Genomic DNA, 22396 nt, shown 5'->3' on the forward strand with positions numbered 1-22396 from the left:
TGCCAAACTCTGCCTGTTCTGATTACGCTGACCGTCTCCTGCTCTGACCCCGGCTCGTTCCTGACCATCCCTCTGCCTGACCCTCTGTACGCTGCCCGCTAAATGCTGAACCTGGCTTGTGACCCCGACCATTCTCCGCTTGCTCCCCCTGTACCTACCTGCCCAATTGTTATTGACCCGGCCTGCCTGACGACGCTTGCACTGTATGTACTGTTATCTGTGGGTGGTTGGTTTGGTTTGTTTGCACTGTGTTATGTTTTAGTATTGCACTGCGTTTATGTATTGTTAGTGTTAATAAATTATATTGTTTATAACATATCTGAAGCCTGCGTTTCCCTGCGTCAGTCACATACCTCTGGTCATACCCGGGAGCCCTGACACCCTCCCATCTGACCGTGCCCATTACTCTCCATGGCATGCCGAGCAGAACTTGGTTTTCATGTGTCTGCGTTGGGCTGATTTGTGGTCACCATGGATTGAATTATTAGGTGTAAACCAGGCAGACGGCTTGTTCTGGGGATTGTCAGTGATCACATGTCCTGTTATATGGATTCAATATCCATCGTCTGACATCCTAACAGGCGTCTGTCATTTTTCAGGATGTCAGGAAAAACATGTCCTCCGTCAGTAAATGTTCATGTTGTGTCAGTAATAAAAGTCACGGAGGGTTGGGAACCCTGCAAGGGGGGCAGAGATATGTGACTGCCTAGTCCAGCCTTTCTCAGCCAGGGTTCCTCCAAAGGGTTCTAGGGCTTCCTTGTCACTTCATTGGGCTGTATATGGAAGTGTCACCGACCAGCCGTTTCTGGATACACAGCTTTGTCATCATTGCACACACACAGGATTTTGTTTTTCATTCAATACATTTTTATTATAATTTCACTTTTAACAAGATTGCAGAAAAAAATCAGTAAACGGTAAAAGAAGGAATCTGATTGGTCAGGAAGATCCCTTGTCTGGAATGTGGGGGCGGAGTCATTATTATTGGTGTACAATACAATACACAACGTGTTCCATTATTATAACAAAGTATTGTAGAAAAGATCCCAACATGTGACATGGCTGAATGAATGCTGGTCATATTAGTTCATCTATTCTCTAAGTGGGGTGGTATCTATTGGGCCAATCCCTTTTACAAACCACACATAATATCGCCCTTCAAAGTGAAACAGAAATGATTTGCACAAAATCAAAGAGTAGAAATATTTTACGGTGGATCCCCTCTACCCGGACCCCATATGTAGACATAGAACAACAAGCTGTGTTCCCTCTCGTGCCGCACTCCTCCAACCACCCAAACCCACACAGAAGCCAAGGGAAATAATGAGAGGAAAGTTCCCCCCTAGTTTGGGGCGGAGTTCTCCTTCCCTCCTGTTGGGGGATGGGAGAAGGATGGACTGAAGACAGAGAGACGCTTCGGGGTCACCACTGTTCTGTAGAGCCTTGAAATGAAGGACATCAACTTCAGAAGTTCTTGTTGTCTGTGTAAAGTTCCCCGATAACGAGATCTGGGCTCTCCCGGCTTCTAGCTCTGTAACCCGCTATATCATTATCAGGAAACGCAACTCCGACACCCAAGAAGGGCTGAAGTTGTGTCCTTCATTTCCAGGATCTACTGACCACTCTGCACCCCAACATTTACTGCACTTCATCCATGTCTTTGGGGGCCTCTCATCTCCTTATCAACTGTTTCTTCCATGACGAAGATCAGCCATGGAGTATATCTGAGGTGTATATCAGGGTGTGCTTCTTCCCCACGAGAGCTGGGATGTCCAGCAACATTCATCTAGAAGACATTTCCCGCACTCAAAGCACTAATACACCTCCAGGGTTGTGTGGGACCCCTGATGTACAGGAAGACAGGACCTCAGTGAGGAACATTTCCCTCACTCAGGACAGGAAAGTGGCTTCTTCCCTGTGTGAGATCTCTGATGTGTGTAAAGACTGGACTTCCATGAAAAACATTTCCCGCACTCAGGACAGGAATATGCCTTTTTCCCCGTGTGAGAACTCTGATGTGTGTATAGATGGGACTTCGTTGAAAAACATTTCCCGCACTCAGGACAGGAATACGGCTTCTCACCTGTGTGAGATCTCTGATGTGTGTAAAGACTGGACTTCGTTGAAAAACATTTCCTGCACTCAGAACAGGAATACGGCTTCTCACCTGTGTGAGATCTCTGATGTGTGTAAAGACTGGACTTCTCTGAAAAACATTTCCCACACTCAGGACAGGAATATGGCTTTTCCTCTGTGTGAGATCTCTGGTGTGTGTAAAGATTGGACTTACTTCTAAAACATTTCCCGCACTCAGGACAGGAATATGGCTTCTCCCCTGTGTGAGATCTCTGATGTGTGTAAAGACTAGACTTCACTGAAAAACATTTCCTGCACTCAGAACAGGAATATGGCTTCTCCCCCGTATGAGATCGCTGATGTATGGATAGCTTGGACTTCGTTAAAAAACATTTCCCGCACTCAGAACAGGAATACGGCTTCTCCCCTGTGTGAGATCTCTGGTGTGTGTAAAGACTAGACTTCTCTGAAAAACATTTCCCACACTCAGGACAGGAATACGGCTTCTCCCCTGTGTGAGATCTCTGGTGTGTGTAAAGTTTGGACTTACTTGTAAAACATTTCCCGCACTCAGGACAGGAATATGCCTTATCCCCTGTGTGAGAACTCTGATGTGTGTAAAGACTGGACTTCACTGAAAAACATTTCCCGCACTCAGGACAGGAATACGGCTTCTCTCCTGTGTGAGATCTCTGATGTGTGCACAGATGGGTCTTCAGTGAAAAACATTTCCCGCACTCAGAACAGGAATACGGCTTCTCCCCCGTGTGAGATTTCTGATGTGTGCACAGAAGGGTCTTCAGTGAAAAACATTTCCCGCACTCGGGACAGGAATATGGCTTCTCCCCCGAGTGAGATCTCTGATGTCTGTAAAGATTGTACTTCAGTGAAAAACATTTCCCACACTCAGAACAGGAATACGGCTTCTCCCCCGTGTGAGATCTCTGATGTATGTATAGATGGGACTTCATTGAAAAACATTTCCCGCACTCAGAACAAGAATACGGCATCTCATCTGTGTGAGATTTCTGATGTGTGTAAAGACTGAACTTCTCTGAAAAACATTTCCCGCACTCAGGACAGGAATACGGCTTCTCCCCTGTGTGAGATCTCTGGTGTTTGTAAAGACTGGACTTACTTGTAAAACATTTCCCGCACTCAGGACAGGAATACGGCTTCTCCCCTGTGTGAGATCTCTGATGTATGTAAAGACTGGACTTCACTGGAAAAAATTTCCCGCATTCAGGACAGGAATACAGATTCTCCCCTGTGTGAGATCTCTGATGTCTGTAAAGACTAGACTTCTTTGAAAAACATTTCCCGCACTCAGGACAGGAATAAGGCTTCTCCCCTGTGTGAGATCTTTTATGCATATTAAGTTGGTATGTAGAAAGGAAACCTTTCCCGCACTCAGAACAGGAGAAGCTCTTCTCTGTTGGAAGGCCGGCCCGGTCCCGCACAGTCTGAGGTTCCTCAGGATACGAGGAATCCGATGGTCCATCTACACTGGGTGGTGCCGGATGGACATTGGAGGGAGCCGGGTTTTCTCCTGGACTATACTGTGTGATGTCCTCATCTTCTACTTTCCAGTCTGGAGACAAAGTGAGACAATCCTCGGAGGTTTTCCTCATCTCCCGGCCATGGACTAAAATACAAAGACAAAGAGGATTACTAGACAGGAGCTGATTGGTTCCCCCAAACCAGGACTCCGCCCACATCAGGCAGCTTGGTCTCTGAGGAGCTTACAATTCCACCCTCAAGGGAACTAGGAAATGGCTCCTCTGATCTCCTACCAGGTCATTTCTTTATTCATGGACCTTAGTCAGAGAGTGAGGAAACAACCAGAACTGTCTTTTATAGGAGGGACAGTGATGAGGGGATTATAGGACGAGGGTCCCCACCCCCTCTATCACTCATCACCATCTTCCCAACACAAGAAGTACTGCACTTCCTTATTTAGTCCATGATTTAGTCATGAAGAACAGCGGGGCTGAGCCCCACCAGAGGTCAGAGAGTGAGGATGGGGGGAGAACAACCAAGATGAAGACTGGACTGATCCTGAAGACCACCATCATTGGGGTATTGACTCCTCCCTCATTATCAATTTCTGTTTAAGGGTCCAAAGTTGGAGGATGTTATCACAATATTATCACCATGTAAAACTCTGTGCTCCAATCACATCATCCGATATAAAATGTCCAGCTGGGAGGAAATGGGTGTAACAAAAGAGAATACATATTATGTGTATATATAGCAGTGGGGGGAGGGGGGAGAACAGAAGTCAGGAGTATGTAATATACAACATAGAGTATATAGTGCAGGGGTCAGGAGTATGTAATGTACAACATAGAGTATATAGTGCAGGGGTCAGGAGTATGTAATGTACAACATAGAGTATATAGTGCAGGGGTCAGGAGTATGTAATGTACAACATTGAGTATATAGTGCAGGGGTCAGGACTATGTAATGTACAACATAGAGTATATAGTGCAGGGGTCAGGAGTATGTAATGTACAACATAGAGTATATAGTGCAGGGGTCAGGAGGATGCAATGTACAACATAGATTATATAGTGCAGGGGTCAGGAGTATGTAATGTACAACATGGAGTATATAGTGCAGGGGTCAGGAGTATGTAATGTACAACATGGAGTATATAGTGCAGGGGTCAGGACTATGTAATGTACAACATAGAGTATATAGTGCAGGGGTCAGGAGTATGTAATGTACAGCATAGAGTATATAGTGCAGGGGTCAGGAGTATGTAATGTACAACATAGAGTATATAGTGCAGGGGTCAGGAGCATGTAATGTACAATATAAATTATATAGTGTAAAGGTCAGGCCTCATAATTACCATTCAGTAATCAACTGTAATCTAAATGTTTACTGTAGACAAGTTGCAGAGATCCCACACCGCTGCCTCCCATCTCCTGAGACTGCACTCAGTGACTTGGGTCAGAGACACTACAGACATATCCCTCCACTCGGCACAGGTGACAAATACTGGGAGAATTGCTATGTCACCACCATGAGGAATAAGATCAAAAGCTCACACCCCAGGTGTCTAGGTCTAGTAACACTTATGGTGAAAATGAACATTTTTCTGCCAGCTGAACCCCAGAACCTCCATAAATCCAGTCTAGATACATAAATTGTGTCTGCAGCACAGAGAAGGAAGATTATCCGAGAGAAATCCAGGAATACAGGACGGGGAACACAGCTCAGGAAAGTGACCAGGGGATTACAGGCTGATATCACCCAGTCCCCGCCCTACTCTGGACCAATCAGTGAGCAGTATGGGTGGAGGAATGGATTTAGTGTTCATGACCCACCTGTGCTGATCTCTGTAGGAGTGTCCTCCTCTATAAATGTCCCCGTTATTCCATCCTCCTCCATAGACTGCTGATCATCCCTCACATACGCCTCTTCTTCTTCTGCTTTCACCTCAAATTCTATATCGATTGGATCTCCACTCTAAATCAAGGAAATGAGAGAAAATATCATCTGTAAAATGTAAGATTTATGATTGTGACATCACACACAAAATCCACACATTGTCTCCCTTCACAGAAGCAGATCACATGTGATATGTGGGTACATTTCCCCTAAATACCGCATGCCATCCTGAAACTGTCCATTTCCTATCCCGTGTTGCGGTATTGACCACAAACACTGAACACGCTCAGTAAATACCGCATGAACAGGCGTTACATTCACAGAAGGAAATAAAGAATGAAATGCATGCGGTCATTAATTAGTGGTGGAGACATGCGGCATTCAGGAAATGTGTACTGCTTGGTAAAGAGTGGGCGGCCGCTGGCATCCTTAACAACCAGTAAACAACATGGTTGTTAGGGAGCAAACGGCCGCTGCGTCTTAACCAACCGATAAATTTAAAAAAAAAAAAAAAGGTTTACCGGCAACAAAATATTAAGAAAATGGCGTGGGGTCCCCCTCCCGGGTCTGGTATGGATTTTGAGGGGGACCCCTTGTCAAAATGAAAGAAATGCATACCAGAACCCTATCTGAGCATGCTGCCCAGAAGATCAGGAAAGGGGGGGGATGAGCAAGCGACCCCCCTCCTGAAACATACCAGGCCACGTGCCCTTAACATGGAGTGGATGCTCTGGGGCAGGGAGGCTTTGCTCCCCCAGAGCACCTTGTCCATGTTGATGGGGACAAGGGACTCTTCCCCCCAACCCAGGCTAGTGGCTGTGGAGGTTTGCAGGCAGAGGACTTACAAAATGTAACAAGGGGGCCCTCAGATCCCTCACCCCATGTGAATGAGTATGGGGTACATGGTACCCCTAATTATTCACCCCCAAAAAGTATTCTGTTAAAAAGACAGCAGGCAGTTTTTGACAAGTCCTTTATTAAAAAAGCAAAACTAAAGCAAAATGTCCCCCCGGTGTAGATCCATCATCAATCACGATGCTCGCTGTCACCGCTGACTCGGAAAGAAAAGCTCCGCTCCCAATGAAGACTCCCCTCTGTCTGACAGCTCTGCTGCCTCCTGCCACTAAGTATACTAAGAGACTGTGCCACTCAGTGATATCACTGACCGGGCATGTTGTATTGGTGACGCCACTGACCGGGGCATGTTGTATTGGTGATGTCACTGACCGGGGCATGTTGTATTGGTGACGTCACTGACCGGGGCATGTTGTATTGGTGATGTCACTGACCGGGGCATGTTGTATTGGTGACGCCACTGACCGGGGCATGTTGTATTGGTGACGTCACTGACCGGGGCATGTTGTATTGGTGACGTCACTGACCGGGGCATGTTGTATTGGTGACGCCACTGACCGGGGCATGTTGTATTGGTGACATCACTGACCGGGGCATGTTGTATTGGTGACATCACTGACCGGGGCATGTTGTATTGGTGACGCCACTGACCGGGGCATGTTGTATTGGTGACGTCACTGACTGGGGCATGTTGTATTGGTGATGTCACTGACCGGGGCATGTTGTATTGGTGACATCACAAGACGGCAAAGCCACACAGTGATGTCACAGGGTAGTAGTGCTCCTTAGTTTATTTAGAAGTGGGAGGCGGCGGAGCTGTCAGATGGCAGGAGGGGATCTTTGTTTTTTCTTCAAGTCAGCGATGACAACGAGTATTGTGATTGGATCATCAATGGATCTACATCAGGGGGATATTGTTCTTTATTTTTGTTTTGTCAAAAATTTCTTCCAGTGTTTTTTTACACTACACTATTTGGTGAATAAATAGGGGTACTATGTACTCTATACTCATTCACATTGTGGGGGGCCGGGATCTGGGGGCCTCCTTGTTAAAAGTGGCTTCCAGATTCCAATAAACCCCCCACCCACACACCCCCACAACCACTGCCCAGGGTTGTGGGGAAGGGACCCTTGTCCCCATCGACATGGGGACAAGGTGCTTTTGGGAGGGCAGAGCGCCCCTGCCCTGAAGCACCCACCCAATGTTGAGGATATGTGGCCTGTTATGGTTCAGGAGGAAGGTGGGCACTCACTAAGGGTCTGGTATTGATTTTGGAGGGGAACCCACACTTTTGTATTATTTTGGCATCGGGGTTCCCCTCAAAATCTATACCAGACTTTGAACTTGGTGGCCGTCCGCTCCTTGTTTACTGGTTGTTGGGGACACTGGTGGCTGCCCTCTCCTTAACAACAAACTATTTACAAGTGTTGCTATGGACACCAGTGGTAAATTACCCGCAGGATTCACTACTAAAAAACAGAATGCAGCATCTTACTACATACTGGGATACGGGAAGATACCGCTTTGTGATTGGAGCCCATAGTCTCTACAAGTCCATGTTCTAGATTCTCCATCCCACCAACCTTGTAATAGTGAGGGATGGTGTGACCTTCCTGTGTGGAATCCCGGGAATACAGAGGACGGGGACATCTCTCTGGTGGGTTCCTGGTATTAGGTGGCTCCATCATATCCTTGTGTCCTTCTGAAAACTCCTCCATCACTCCATACTCCTCATCCTCCTCTTTATACTCTTCTTTAACATCAATATTATCATCCCCGAGGATTCCACTCTGAAAGATATAATAAAACATTCATTGTAACAAACATGCTGTGTATAAATCACAACTACCAATAATTGTCATCATCTACCTGATGATGGTGAGGGATGGTGTGACCTTCCTGTGTGGAATCCCGGGAATACAGAGGACGGGGACATCTCTCTGGTGGGTTCCCATGACTGGATCCATCTGTAGGAAACACACACACTGACTGAATCCATTGTTTCTATGTGTTTATCAGATGATGGGGGATCTAGGTGGATCCTCCGTACTGCTCTCTCCTTTACAATAAAGTCTCCTCTTACCCGGTGATGTGAGGGGCGGCTGATTGTCCATCATGACGTCCTTGTAGAGATCCTTGTGTCCTTCTAAATACTCCCACTCCTCCATGGAGAAATAGACAGTGACACCCTGACACCTTATAGGAACCTGACACACACAATGATACAGTCACCATCCAGACACATCCCTTGTCTGTTACTGGAGAATGTCCCAGAATTCCCGGCACCGCTCACCTCTCCTGTCAGCAGCTCCATCATCTTCTTGGTGACTTCTAGAATCTTCTGTGTCTTCTGTCTTGTAGGGATCAGGGATGGAGGTGGGGGGATGGTGATGGGATTCTGGATTCTCGAGGATCTTGTGGTCATACGATGAGATCTCCTTCTGGTGTCATTGTCGGTAGATTTCTTCATGACTCCTGTACAGTTCTGTGTGATACAAATATAAGTCTCACTCTCCCATAATCCCTCCCTTCTATGGTCAGCTCTAGATTTATTCTCCAGGGATTGGCCACAATGTGCCGACTCAGCAAAGGACAGACATGTCCATCCAATGATATGATGACAATGGGGTCAGATTTATAGCTCCTTCTAGAAGTCATATAATAGAGTCACTAATGGTTTACTAGTAAGGCTCACTGACCCACCAGGAAATGTCACCCATGGATTTAGTGGTCAGTGGGCGTGGCATGCTGGTAATCATGGGTCTCCCTGATTGGACTAAAGCTGAGATTGTTCTCTTCTATAACCAATGCCGCCATCTTGTGCTATAACCAAATCTCATAGAGTCCGGACACTTTATGTATTCATAGTACTTGTGTGGATGTCGTTATTGATTACAGAACATCAGAAGACTTCAAGTGACTCTGAATACCCCCCAGTGTACAGCCGAGTCAGATTTAACCCCTTCATTACACTCACCTCTCCAGTCAGCAGGCTGAGGATCTCCAGGGTGAGCTTCAATATCGTCTCATTCCGGGGAAATTCCTTCCTTACAATCTTCACAAAACCCAAAGTCTGCTGATTGTCCATCATGACGTCCTTGTAGAGGTCCTTGTGTCCTTCTAAATACTCCCACTCCTCCATGGAGAAATAGACAGTGACACCCTGACACCTTATAGGAACCTGACACACACAATGATACAGTCACCATCCAGACACATCCCTTGTCTGTTACTGGAGAATGTCCCAGAATTCCTGGCACCGCTCACCTCTCCTGTCAGCTGATGGACCATCATGGTGGTCAGTTCCAGAATCTTCTGCTCTTTCTCCCTCTCAGGTATCAGAGAATGAGATGGAGGCACCATGGTGAGGCTCTGGGTTCTGCTCCATCCTCCTGAGATTGGCTCCCCACTAGACTTCTTCTTTACAACATAATCCTACAGATCAGGAGACAAATAAAACAATATCAACCACCTGACATCATCTAAATGTGTGCAAAAATAAAATGGTCTATTGACCAGAATAGACAAGAGTGATGTCATGTGACCTCCCAGAATCCTCCTCACCTCTCCGGTCAGGTCTGTGTTTTATTAATAGAGATAAGAGTGATGTCATGTGACCTCCCAGAATCCTCCTCACCTCTCCGGTCAGGTCTGTGTTTTATTAATAGAGATGAGAGTGATGTCATGTGACCTCCCAGAATCCTCCTCACCTCTCTGGTCAGCAGGTAGATGATCTCCAGGGTGAGGTTTAGTATCTTCTCAGTCATGTGACTCCGGTCCTCCTCCATCCTCATTGGTGCCATCATGTGATCTATACAGGTCTCCTTGTAGACGGATAACTTTGGGAAATGAAAGTAAGAATGATTTGGATGGTATTGGTCACACAATAATAGGATGTGGATGTGAGGGGGGAATAGGAGGGTTGCTGGACATTGAAGAACTACTCCCCCCATGGGAAGACATTTTGTTTGGACTGTTTAGTGTTTACTACAATTTTGGGGTCCGGGGCCCCTTTTCTCTGTTGGGTTTGTTTGGTCTCTGAACTGGTTTTGATGAGTATTAGATCTGCAGACAAGGAATGATAAATCTGATCCTTCCTATGATAAGTTTGCTCTGAGGCAGTGCTGTGAGGTCAATGTCGGCTCATCATGCAGGGATGGTCACTTTACATCACCCGACGCCCGGGACATGTAGTTCCAGGTAAAGTATTTTCTTTTAATCTTTATCCCTAATGCGGGCAAGCCGCAGGGCTCTCCTTTCAGGTGCCAGCCTCTGCCACCCCGTGTGTGTGAACCTCTCCTGTACCTACTATGCTTCCCCGGCTCTGCTTGCCCATCTGTGGGCCCGGGTCAGCGGGTGTCGGAGGGTAGAGGGGATGGAGGAGAGCGGACATGTTCACTCCCTTCTTGTCCTGACCAAAAAGTGACGTTATGACAGATTTCCCGACCATCGAGGCCGGCAAAGAATGTAATGCGGTGCGATGTGCTCTACATTACATCCAATGGAGTACAGAGGAGACATTGGGGGTCTTTTAGACCCTGGATGTCTCAATAAAGAGAACCTGTCATCAAAAGTCATCACATAGAGGACTTTGTCCCCTCAAGTAAAAATGTTTTTTTAAATGTAAAGAATTAAAGTTACACCCAAGTACATAACTCATCCCCTTAAAAAATTTTAAAGCCCCCCCTCCCCCACATATATGCAACGTAAGAGCACACGCTGGAGCGCCTACACGTGATAACATTGATTGTGATACACGTTACATATCGCCGGTCACACCAGAATGAGAGGATAATTCTAGGAGCAGACCTCCTCCGTACTCTATACTGATGACCTAGAAGGGGCTATAAATGTGTCCCCTATAGATAATACCGGGACTAAAGGTTGTCACCATTTCAGCACACACAACTTAAGGTTTGACATGTTGGATATCTATTTACTCGCTGCAACCTCGGCTTTTATATTTTTACACATAAATGGGTCATTTATTGCTTTTTTGTGCCCTGAAATCAGCTTAAGTGTATTTTTTAATGAAATTTGGCATTTCCTAGACTTTGTGATAATATTTTGTGACATAAAATATTGGAACTGCCGCTATTTTATTCTCTAAAGTCTCTACTTTCAGAAAATCGATATTTGGGGGGTTTTGTGTCATCTTCAGGATAAAATGATTTTTTAAATGTGCAAAAACGGCTCTGGGAGTGAAAGGGAGAAAGGATAAGCCGGACACTCCCCTTTCCTGAGGAGCAGCCAATCGGTTCTCATTACACTGCAAGGAGTCTCCCCTCCCTGCTAGTCCCCGGGTGCGGTGCTGGAGACAGGAGGGGGAGGGGAGGAGGAGATAAACAGAACAATGTTACACATATTACACATTTGAGTTGCTATAAAGCCCCTTTCATTTTTTAATGCCCCCAACATTCCTAAAAGAGCCTCAGATTTATATACATTTGTTGTAAATAGTAAATAACATCTTATTACCTCCTCTGCTGCCACTTCCACCAACGTCTCCTCTATACTTCTTCCCGCCTCACCTCTCATCTGGAACTTCCTGTCTGTACCTGACATCACTTCCTGTCTGTCCCTGACATCCCTTCCTGTCTGTCCCTGACATCCCTTCCTGTCTGTCCCTGACATCCCTTCCTGTCTGTGCCTGACATCACTTCCTGTCTGCATTCCATAGAGACTTCCTGTGTGAGTATAGGTGAGATCCCCACCTTGTGGAGTTCAGAGGAACTGCAGCCCCGAGATCCATCCCATAATCCCCCTTCCTGTATAATATGTACCTTACAGGGATACTACGGGAGATGAAACATTACTGAATAAAGGAAGAAGAAATAAATGTAACTCTTATGTAACCAACTGTTCAACAAACATCTCTTATTACATATAGAAAAGTCTTACAAACACAGAACACAAAATACAAATGTATAGCTAATGAGAGCGATCCCGCCAAACCTGATCCTTCTGGGGGGGACAATGCAAAAATATATATCAATCCACTCATAATGACATCATCTTCTGGGAGTGTCTGCACATCCATCCATTTCATACACATTTCATTGTCTCAGCAGATCTCCTGCAGTCTCTTAGCACCCATTTCCCTTTCTATGTCTCAGCGGATCTCCTGCAGCCTATTAGCTCCCATTTCCCTTTCTATGTCTCAGCGGATCTCCTGCAGCCTATTAGCTCCCATTTCCCTTTCTATGTCTCAGCGGATCTCCCGCAGCCTATTAGTGCCCATTTCCTTCTCTATGTCTCAGCGGATCTCCTGCAGCCTATTAGCTCCCATTTCCCTTTCTATGTCTCAGCGGATCTCCTGCAGCCTATTAGCACCCATTTCCCTCTCTATGTCACACATTACAACAAGCAGCCACAAAGGTAAATGTAAAATAAAAGCAGAGAGGGAGAGAAGGCTGATAAAGCAGCTCATCGATGAGAGGTACATAAGAACATACAATGTCAATACAAAACAGTGACATGGCCATCAATCACAAACGATCGGAGCAGACAGATCGGTGTCATAGGTGTCCCGTGGGTCCTGAACTGCCTCCAGCGCAGGGACAGTAGCAGGGTGTAAAGCAGGTAGGTACTCCAACTTTCTCATTTCTGCTCTGACCTTCATCAGTGCCGGTAACATGGGGGACATAGAAGACAGCCAATGCATAGGAATGGTTCTCCTGGCTGCCCTCAGAATGTAGGTGGAAAGTTTCCTCGCACATTTAGAGACCCGAAAAGGTAGACCCAACAGAAAGTAAATGGGCTCAAAAGGGACAGGAGCCAGGAAAAGTAACCACAATGGGGTAAGGACCTCCTCCAAAAGGGTGCAATGGACCGGTAATCCCAAAAAATGTGGAAAAGAGTGTCAGTTTCCGTCCCACAACACCAGCAAACAGAAGAAACATTCGGGTTACGATCATGGAGAACCTCAGGGGTCCGATACCAAAACATGGGGGTCTTAGAAGGATTTTCTGTATACATTACACACACAGAAGATTTAGAAGAGGCCTCCCAAATCCTACTCCATTGATCCAACCCAATATCACATTGAAGGAAACGGGACCATTTACACATATAAAGGGGAGAACCAATAGAAAAAGGGCATCTACAAGCAATGTATACGTAGCGGAAATGATGTCCCGGTGGTGTGGGCCTTGGAGGCAGATATGATCTAAAGGGGTAGGTTGTTCAAGAGTCAGAGAAGAGGCTTTGGAGGCAAAAATGTGTTGTATCTGTAGATAAAATACTGATGGGGTGGAATGCGAGCAGCTTTTTGAATGTCAGGGAAGGATTTAAGGTTGTGAATTCCGGGATTGACCAAATGTTGCAATTGGAATAGATTAACCTCAGCCCAAGGAGGGACTCGACCAATGGCCAGACCATCTGGGATACTTGGATTAAAAATGATGTTGGTCAAAGGGGAACACTTAGAGCCTAGGATGAATCTAACCCTACACCTCCTCCATATAGACAACATAAACTGCATGGGTCCTAATATGAGAGGAGAGGTAGTGCGGGCTGTGACAAAATAAGTCCCCCTCATTCCCTCTTTACACCAAGTCATGGCCAGACGTTCATGCCTCGGTTAGCAAGTCGCTGTGGCCGTGTGTATGTGGGTGGGATCTGTGATAGCCTCTGATGACTCCTCTGTCATCCAATAAAGCTGATGGACCTCTGATGTCTTCCTTGTCCTACGATGAAGCTGATGGACCTCTGATGTCTCCCTTGTCCTCTGATGAAGTTGATGGACCTCTGATGACTCCCATGTCCTCCAATAAAGCTGATGGAACTCTGATGTCTCCCTTGTCCTACGATGAAGCTGATGGACCTTTGATTTCTCCCCTGTCCTCTGATGAAGCTGATAGACCTCTGATTTCTCCTCTGTCCCCTGATGAAGCTAATGGACCTCTGATGTCTCCCCTGTCTCCAATGAGGCTGATGGACCTCTGATGTCTGCCTATCCTCTAATGAAGCTGATGGACCTCTGATGACTCCCCTGCCCTCTGATGAAGCTGATGGACCTCTGATGTCTCCCTTGTTCTACAATGAAGCTGATGGACATTTTGATGTCTCCCCTGTTCTCAGATGAAGCTGATAGACCTCTAATGTCTCTCCTGTCATCTGATGAAGCTGATGGACCTCTGACTTCTCCCCATCCTCTGATATCCACCAGTCAATGTTCACTGAAGGAAGGGGGATCCAGGAGTGAACATTCACTAAAGGAAGGGGAGATCCAGGAGTGAATGCTCACTCCAGGAGGGAGAAATCCAGGAGTGAACGTTCACCATGGGAAGTGGAAATTCAGGAGTAAATGTTCAATGAAAGAAGGGGAGATCCAGGAGAGAATGTTCACTAATCTCCCACCCCTCTAACTGGCATCACCCCCTGTGCCGATCCTAGGTGTGCCTGGAGGAGAGCAGAAGGATGACTCTCTGTGGTGTCAGACTTCTCCCTTCTAACCCCCGACACCACAAGCCCAATAGGCAAACACTGCGCCCAACTGATGCTTCATAGCTACTTTCCAAGGTAGAGCTATTCCCTCCCACACCATGCAATATAGAGGCCTGAATACGCATGCGCGTGCCCGTATGGCACCAGTAACTTCAGTCTCTTGGTAACAGGATGAATGTGGGGGTCTTCAGCGAGACACTTTCATTGGTGCACTTACACTCCTATGGTAAAGTATCATTGTAATCCCGTGGCAGGATTTGTATAGCAAAGCAAACACTGTGTCTGTATAGCAGAGCCATCTACACAACCCAGTGCCTGGTGAGTATGGGAGAAGTGTCATGTCTCTGTGTGCCGTGTTCCTGTCATCTGCCAGGGGGCAAAATCCCTCTCACCAGATCCTGGGACTAAGGCCCAAACCATGGTCCTGGAAATGACCGGCTCCTGTGGTCACCTCACGATGAGCCCTTCACACTGTCGGTGTAGGCACTGTACTGTAGGCCACATCTCTCAGGTTGGATGTTCCCTGACTGATGCAGATACCTAAACATGGAGTGAACTGACCCTGAGCACTTCTCTGCCAGGTCCAGACTGTCTCCTGCCACATGCAGACTGCCTCCCCTCAGGAAAAACAAGATGGAGTCCTTCACTCTGCTCTCACTAAGCATGCTGGTCTCTGTAGTTCCATCCCTCATATCAGCCTATCAGGCCATTTCTGTTCAGGACTGCATATCCCACAATCCTTTGCAGCTGCACCTCCTGCTTGAGAAAGTGCCTGTCATTGGCTCCTTTAATACCTCTTCTGATTGGCTCTCTCTGTATTACAGTCTGAGAGGAGAAGGGAGGGGCTGAAATCCCTGACTGCCTTGTGTGTATCCAGTGCAAGTGTCAGAATTCAAAGGAGATGCCAGTCAGCAGGTTACAGCAGTCACAGATAGGAGTCATTTCCTCCCTACACAAGGATCTACAGTCCATACACACCCAGCACAAGGCCGGGGTCACACTACCAGACGCTTCTCGGGGCTGCAGTTCCTCTGAGCTCCACAAAGTGGGGATCTCACTTCTACCCACACAGGAAGTCTCTATGGAAGACAGGAAGTGATGTCAGGCACAGACAGGAAGTTCCGGGTGAGAGCTGAGTTGGGAGAAAGCAGAGAGGAGACGTTGCTGGAAGTGGCAACAGAGGAGGTAATAAGATGTTATTTCCTATTTACACCCAGTAACCCCCCATCATGTCCGTCCTCTTCCTCCATAGTCATGTCCGTCCTCTTCCTCCATAGTCATGTCCGTCCTCTTCCTCCATAGTCATGTCCGTCCTCCATAGTCACTGTGACATCTTTTATCTCCAGCAGATGATGATACACACATATATAGTGTGGGAACCCAGAATAACCCCTTCAGGGGCAGAACATTCTCCTCATTGTGGAGAGGTGTCACCTTCTCACCTCATCAGTCTATACCAAAGGATTATACCACTTTTATAAGTGGCGGGGAATGGAGAATCCTATGACATCACACTGACCTCGCAGCTCCTCCCCCAATGTCCTTCCAACCAGAGTCAGAGAATCCTATGACATCACACTGACCTCACAGCTCCTCCTCCCAATGTCCCTCCATCCAGAGTCAGGGAATCCTATGACATCACACTAACCTCACAGCTCCTCCTCCCAATGTCCTTCCATCCAGAGTCAGAGAATCCTATGACATCACACTGACCTCACAGCTGCCCCTCCGAATGTCCTTCCAACCAGAGTCAGAGAATCCTATGACATCACACTGACCTCACAGCTCCTCCTCCCAATGTCCCTCTATCCAGAGTCAGAGAATCCTATGACATCACACTGACCTCACAGCTCCCCCTCCCAATGTCCTTCCAACCAGAGTCAGAGAATCCTATGACATCACACTGACCTCACAGCTCCCCCTCCCAATGTCCTTCCAACCAGAGTCAGAGAATCCTATGACATCACACTGACCTCACAGCTCCTCCTCCCAATGTCCCTCCATTTGGCTCCTTTCTTTTTATTCTATGGTGTTAGGATGTGGGGCCCCTTGGTATCCTCACATGTAAAGTGGGACTGTTGGTCCTGCGTTGTATGTAATGACATCAGAATGCTGCAACAAGCCTATACCCTGCGTAGTGTGGGGGTCCTGTGGGGGGAAATTATACCTCAGCCTGAAGTGGGGCTTTAATAAAATGGAGACCTGAATGGAGAGGTGAGGAGGATTCTGGGAATATCATTTGATGTGACTATTTGTGTTCAGATGTAGAGTTTTCCTCCTGTGAAGTCTGGAGATCATATGACATCACATTGCCTCCACCTCCCTCCCTGATAGAAGAGAGAAAGAAGAAGAAGATTCTAGAAGTCACCAGAGAGATCACTGAGCTGCTGACAGGAGAGGTGAGCGGTGCCGGGAATTCTGGGACATTCTCCAGTAACAGACAAGGGATGTGTCTGGATGGTGACTGTATCATTGTGTGTGTCAGGTTCCTATAAGGTGTCAGGGTGTCACTGTCTATTTCTCCATGGAGGAGTGGGAGTATTTAGAAGGACACAAGGATCTCTACAAGGACGTCATGATGGACAATCAGCCGCCCCTCACATCACCGGGTAAGAGGAGACTTTATTGTAAAGGAGAGAGCAGTACGGAGGATCCACCTAGATCCCCCATCATCTGATAAACACATAGAAACAATGGATTCAGTCAGTGTGTGTGTTTCCTACAGATGGATCCAGTCATGGGAATCCACCAGAGAGATGTCCCCATCCTCTGTATTCCCGGGATTCCACACAGGAAGGTCACACCATCCCTCACCATCATCAGGTAGATGAGGAACAATCACTGATAGTATCATTAGGATCTGTACATTATCTGCATTGTTACCATTGATGGCATTTTATTATATATTCAGAGTGGAAACCTGAGAGATCCTAAAGTTGAGGTTAAAGAAGAGATAAAAGAGGAGGAGGATGAGGATGGGGGGATGGAAGAGTCAGAGCTTCTAAAAGAACACAAAGATCTGTACCAGGACACCATGGTGGAGTCATCCAGCTACAGGAACCCACCAGAGAGATGTCGCCGTCCTCTGTATTCCCGGGATTCCACACAGGAAGGTCACACCATCCCTCCCCATCATCAGGTAGATGATGACAATTATTGGTAGTTGTGATTTATACACAGCATGTTTGTTACAATGAATGTTTTATTATATCTTTCAGAGTGGAATCCTCGGGGATGATAATATTGATGTTAAAGAAGAGAATAAAGAGGAGTATGGAGTGATGGAGGAGTTTTCAGAAGGACACAAGGAGATGATGGAGCCACCTAATACCAGGAACCCACCAGAGAGATGTCCCCGTCCTCTGTATTCCCGGGATTCCACACAGGAAGGTCACACCATCCCTCACCATTACAAGGTTGGTGGGATGGAGCATTCAGAAAAAGGACTCATAGAAGTGTTTTTTTTAATTTGATGCCACAACATTGGAGTTTATGTTTTACAGATGAGCTCTTCTATTATTATTTTGTTTTAGGTTGAAGATCTGATAGATATAAAAGTTGAGGTGAAAGCAGAAGAAGAAGAGGCGTATGTGAGGGATGATCAGCAGTCTATGGAGGAGGATGGAATAACGGGGACATTTATAGAGGAGGACACTCCTACAGAGATCAGCACAGGTGGGTCATGAACACTAAATCCATTCCTCCACCCATACTGCTCACTGATTGGTCCAGAGTAGGGCGGGGACTGGGTGATATCAGCCTGTAATCCCCTGGTCACTTTCCTGAGCTGTGTTCCCCGTCCTGTATTCCTGGATTTCTCTCGGATAATCTTCCTTCTCTGTGCTGCAGACACAATTTATGTATCTAGACTGGATTTATGGAGGTTCTGGGGTTCAGCCGGCAGCAAAATGTTGATTTATGAGCATTACTAGACATGCTCATGAATCAGCATTACTTGGGGCATGTAATTTGGGCCTCCTGCCCCTTTCCCAGGTCTAGTAGGATCTCTGACAGAACAATTCTCCCAGGGTTCCTTGCTGGGAGCTGAGGGATATGTCTGTAGTGTCTCAGCCCCAAGTCACTGAGTGCAGTCTCAGGAGATGGGAGGCAGCGGTGTGGGACCTCTGCAACTTGTCTACAGTAAACATTTAATCTTCCACTGATTACTGAATACCAATATTATGAGTCCTGACCCTTATACTGTATAATTTATATTGTACATTACATCCTCCTGACCCCTGCACTATATACTCTTATGTTGTACATTACATACTCCTGACCCCTGCACTATATACTCTTTGTTGTACATTACATACTCCTGACTCCTGCACTATATACTCTATGTTGTACATTACATACTCCTGACTCCTGCACTATATACTCTATGTTGTACATTACATCCTCCTGACCCCTGCACTATATACTCTATATTGTACATTACATACTCCTGACCCCTGCACTATATACTCTATGTTGTACATTACATACTCCTGACCCCTGCACTATATACTCCATGTTGTACATTACATACTCCTGACCCCTGCACTATATACTCTATGTTGTACATTACATACTCCTGACCCCTGCACTATATACTCTATGTTGTACATTACATACACCTGACCCCTGCACTATATACTCTGTTGTACATTACATACTCCTGACCCTGCACTATATACTCTGTTGTACATTACATACTCCTGACCCTGCACTATATACTCTATGTTGTACATTACATACTCCTGACCCCTGCACTATATACTCTATGTTGTACATTACATAGTCCTGACTTCTGCTCTCCCCCTCTCCCCACTGCTATATATACACATAATATGGATTCTCTTTTGTTCCCCCCATTTCCTCCCAGCTGGACATTTTATATCGAACGATGTGATTGGAGCACAGACTTTTACATGGTGATAATAATGTGATAACATCCTCCAACTTTGGACCCTTAAACAGAAAGTGATAATGAGGGAGGAGTCAATACCCCAATGATGGTGGTCTTCAGGATCAGTCCAGTCTTCATCTTGGTTGTTCTCCCCCCATCCTCACTCTCTGACCTCTGGTGGGGCTCAGCCCCGCTGTTCTTCATGACTAAATCATGGAGTAAATAAGGAAGTGCAGTACTTCTTGTGTTGGGAAGATGGCGATGAGTGATAGAGGGGGTGGGGACCCTCGTCCTATAATCCCCTCATCACTGTCCCTCCTATAAAAGACAGTTCTGGTTGTTTCCTCACTCTCTGACTAAGGTCCATGAATAAAGAAATGACCTGGTAGGAGATCAGAGGAGCCATTTCCTAGTTCCCTTGTGTGATGGAAGTGTAGGCAGGACACAACACACACGGAGGATGATAAACACACAAAGCTGTATTGAACTATGGGAGGCACTCAATCAGGGTAGGAAGGTAGTGTCTGGGTACCCAAAAGGGGAGGGGAGGAGCCCAAAACAATTGTAATCCGGCCCACGATAGGGCAATTGGGTATCAATGGCCTGAGCAAGTATTAATCCAAGCAGGCAGTTCCGGAAAAGGTAATAGGGAGGTTCAATGGGGCAATCCAGGTAGGAAAAGTATGAGTGTTCAATGGGGCAGACCAGACAGGACAAGAGGGAAATTCAACGGCAGTCCAAGCAGGGAAAATATAGGGGCATTCAATGGAGCCAGTCCAGGCAAGGAAATAGGGGGATTCATGGACAGTCCAGGCAGGGAAAATAGGGAGACCCATGGGGGGTAGTTCAGACAGGAGGGTCTGAGCACTCACGGTTTAGGCAGCAGTCACCTCTGGCACACAGCGAACAGCAGGCAGGAGTAACCTCTGGCACACAGCGGATAGCAGGCAGGAGTACCCGTTAGCACACAGCGGATAACAGGCAGGAGTACCCGTTAGCACAAAATGGATAGCAGGCAGGAGTACTCTTTGGCACACAGCGGATAGCAGGCAGGAGTACTCGTTGGCACACAGCGGATAGCAGGCAGGAGTACTCATTCGCACACAGCGGATAGCAGGCAGGAGTACTCATTCGCACACAGCGGATAGCAGGCAGGAGTACTCATTCGCACACAGCGGATAGCAGGCAGGAGTACTCATTCGCACACAGCGGATAGCAGGCAGGAGTACTCGTTGGCACACAGCGGATAGCAGGCAGGAGTACTCGTTGGCACACAGCGGATAGCAGGTAGGAGTACTCATTGGCACACAATGGATAGCAGGCAGGAGTACTCGTTGGCACACAATGGATAGCAGGCAGGAGTACTCGTTGGCACACAATGGATAGCAGGCAGGAGTACTCGTTGGCACACAATGGATAGCAGGCAGGAGTACTCGTTGGCACACAATGGATAGCAGGCAGGAGTACTCGTTGGCACACAATGGATAGCAGGCAGGAGTACTCGTTAGCACACAGCAGATAGCAGGCAGGAGTACTCGTTGGCACACAGCGGATAGCAGGCAGGAGTACTCATTCGCACACAGCGGATAGCAGGCAGGAGTACTCGTTGGCACACAGCGGATAGCAGGCAGGAGTACTCGTTGGCACACAGCGGATAGCAGGTAGGAGTACTCATTGGCACACAATGGATAGCAGGCAGGAGTACTCGTTGGCACACAATGGATAGCAGGCAGGAGTACTCGTTGGCACACAATGGATAGCAGGCAGGAGTACTCGTTGGCACACAATGGATAGCAGGCAGGAGTACTCGTTGGCACACAATGGATAGCAGGCAGGAGTACTCGTTGGCACACAATGGATAGCAGGCAGGAGTACTCGTTAGCACACAGCAGATAGCAGGCAGGAGTACTCGTTGGCACACAGCGGATAGCAGGCAGGAGTATTCATTGGCACACAGTGGATAGAAGGCAGGAGTACTCGTTGGCACACAATGGATAGCAGGCAGGAGTACTCTTTGGCACACAGCGGATAGCAGGCAGGAGTACTGTTTGGCACACAGCGGATAGCAGGCAGGAGTATTCTTTGGCACACAGCGGATAGCAGGCAGGAGTACTCGTTGGCACACAGTGGATAGCAGGCAGGAGTGCTCGTTGGCACACAATGGATAGCAGGCAGGAGTACTCTTTGGCACACAGCGGATAGCAGGCAGGAGTATTCATTGGCATACAGCGGATAGCAGGCAGGAGTACTCGTTGGCACACAGCAGATAGCAGGCAGGAGTACTCGTTGGCACACAATGGATAGCAGGCAGGAGTACTCGTTGGCACATAGTGGATAGCAGGCGGGAGTACTCTTTGGCACACAATGAATAGCAGGCAGGAGTACTCTTTGGCACACAATGGATAGCAGGCAGGAGTACTCGTTAGCACACAATGGATAGCAGGCAGGAGTACTCTTTGGCACACAATGGATAGCAGGCAGGAGTACTCGTTAGCACACAATGGATAGCAGGCAGGAGTACTCGTTGGCACACAATGGATAGCAGGTAGGAGTACTCGTTGGCACACAGCGGATAGCAGGCGGGAGTACTCGTTGGCACACAGCGGATAGCAGGCGGGAGTACTCGTTGGCACACAATGGATAGCAGGCAGGAGTATTCTTTGGTACACAGCAGACAGCAGGCACCTCTAGCCCCCAGGGATCAGCAAAGTACTCAGCAGGGTCTG

General features: G+C 47.2%; 2 protein-coding genes across 2 annotated transcripts; one reads left to right on the forward strand and one right to left on the reverse strand.

The window, feature by feature from the left end:
- Positions 1 to 844: 844 nt before the first annotated feature.
- Positions 845 to 3707, reverse strand: LOC149438051 (uncharacterized). Its single transcript, XM_089660300.1, has one exon. It carries the CDS (start codon positions 3705 to 3707, stop codon positions 1887 to 1889), a length of 1821 nt encoding a protein of 606 aa, XP_089516426.1. The 3' UTR covers positions 845 to 1886.
- A 13519-nt stretch (positions 3708 to 17226) lies between these two features.
- LOC149438052 (uncharacterized) lies at positions 17227 to 18252 on the forward strand. Its single transcript, XM_089660305.1, has 4 exons — positions 17227 to 17388; positions 17505 to 17602; positions 17691 to 17918; positions 17998 to 18252. Exons 1-4 carry the CDS (start codon positions 17304 to 17306, stop codon positions 18250 to 18252), a joined length of 666 nt encoding a protein of 221 aa, XP_089516431.1. The 5' UTR covers positions 17227 to 17303.
- Positions 18253 to 22396: the final 4144 nt, after the last annotated feature.

This window comes from Staurois parvus, unplaced genomic scaffold (genome assembly GCF_062004578.1).
Source record: "Staurois parvus isolate SC_StPar_1 unplaced genomic scaffold, SC_StPar_1.0 ptg001222l, whole genome shotgun sequence".
Lineage (NCBI taxonomy): Eukaryota > Metazoa > Chordata > Amphibia > Anura > Ranidae > Staurois > Staurois parvus.

Coding starts and splice junctions, on each gene's coding strand:
- LOC149438051 (XM_089660300.1), bottom strand. CDS start 3,707: ATGAGGAAAACCTCCGAGGATTGTCTCACTTTGTCTCCAGACTGGAAA.
- LOC149438052 (XM_089660305.1), top strand. CDS start 17,304: ATGGAGGAGTGGGAGTATTTAGAAGGACACAAGGATCTCTACAAGGAC. Junction 17,389..17,504: donor GCCGCCCCTCACATCACCGG/GTAAGAGGAGAC, acceptor TGTTTCCTACAG/ATGGATCCAGTCATGGGAAT. Junction 17,919..17,997: donor CCATCCCTCCCCATCATCAG/GTAGATGATGAC, acceptor TATATCTTTCAG/AGTGGAATCCTCGGGGATGA.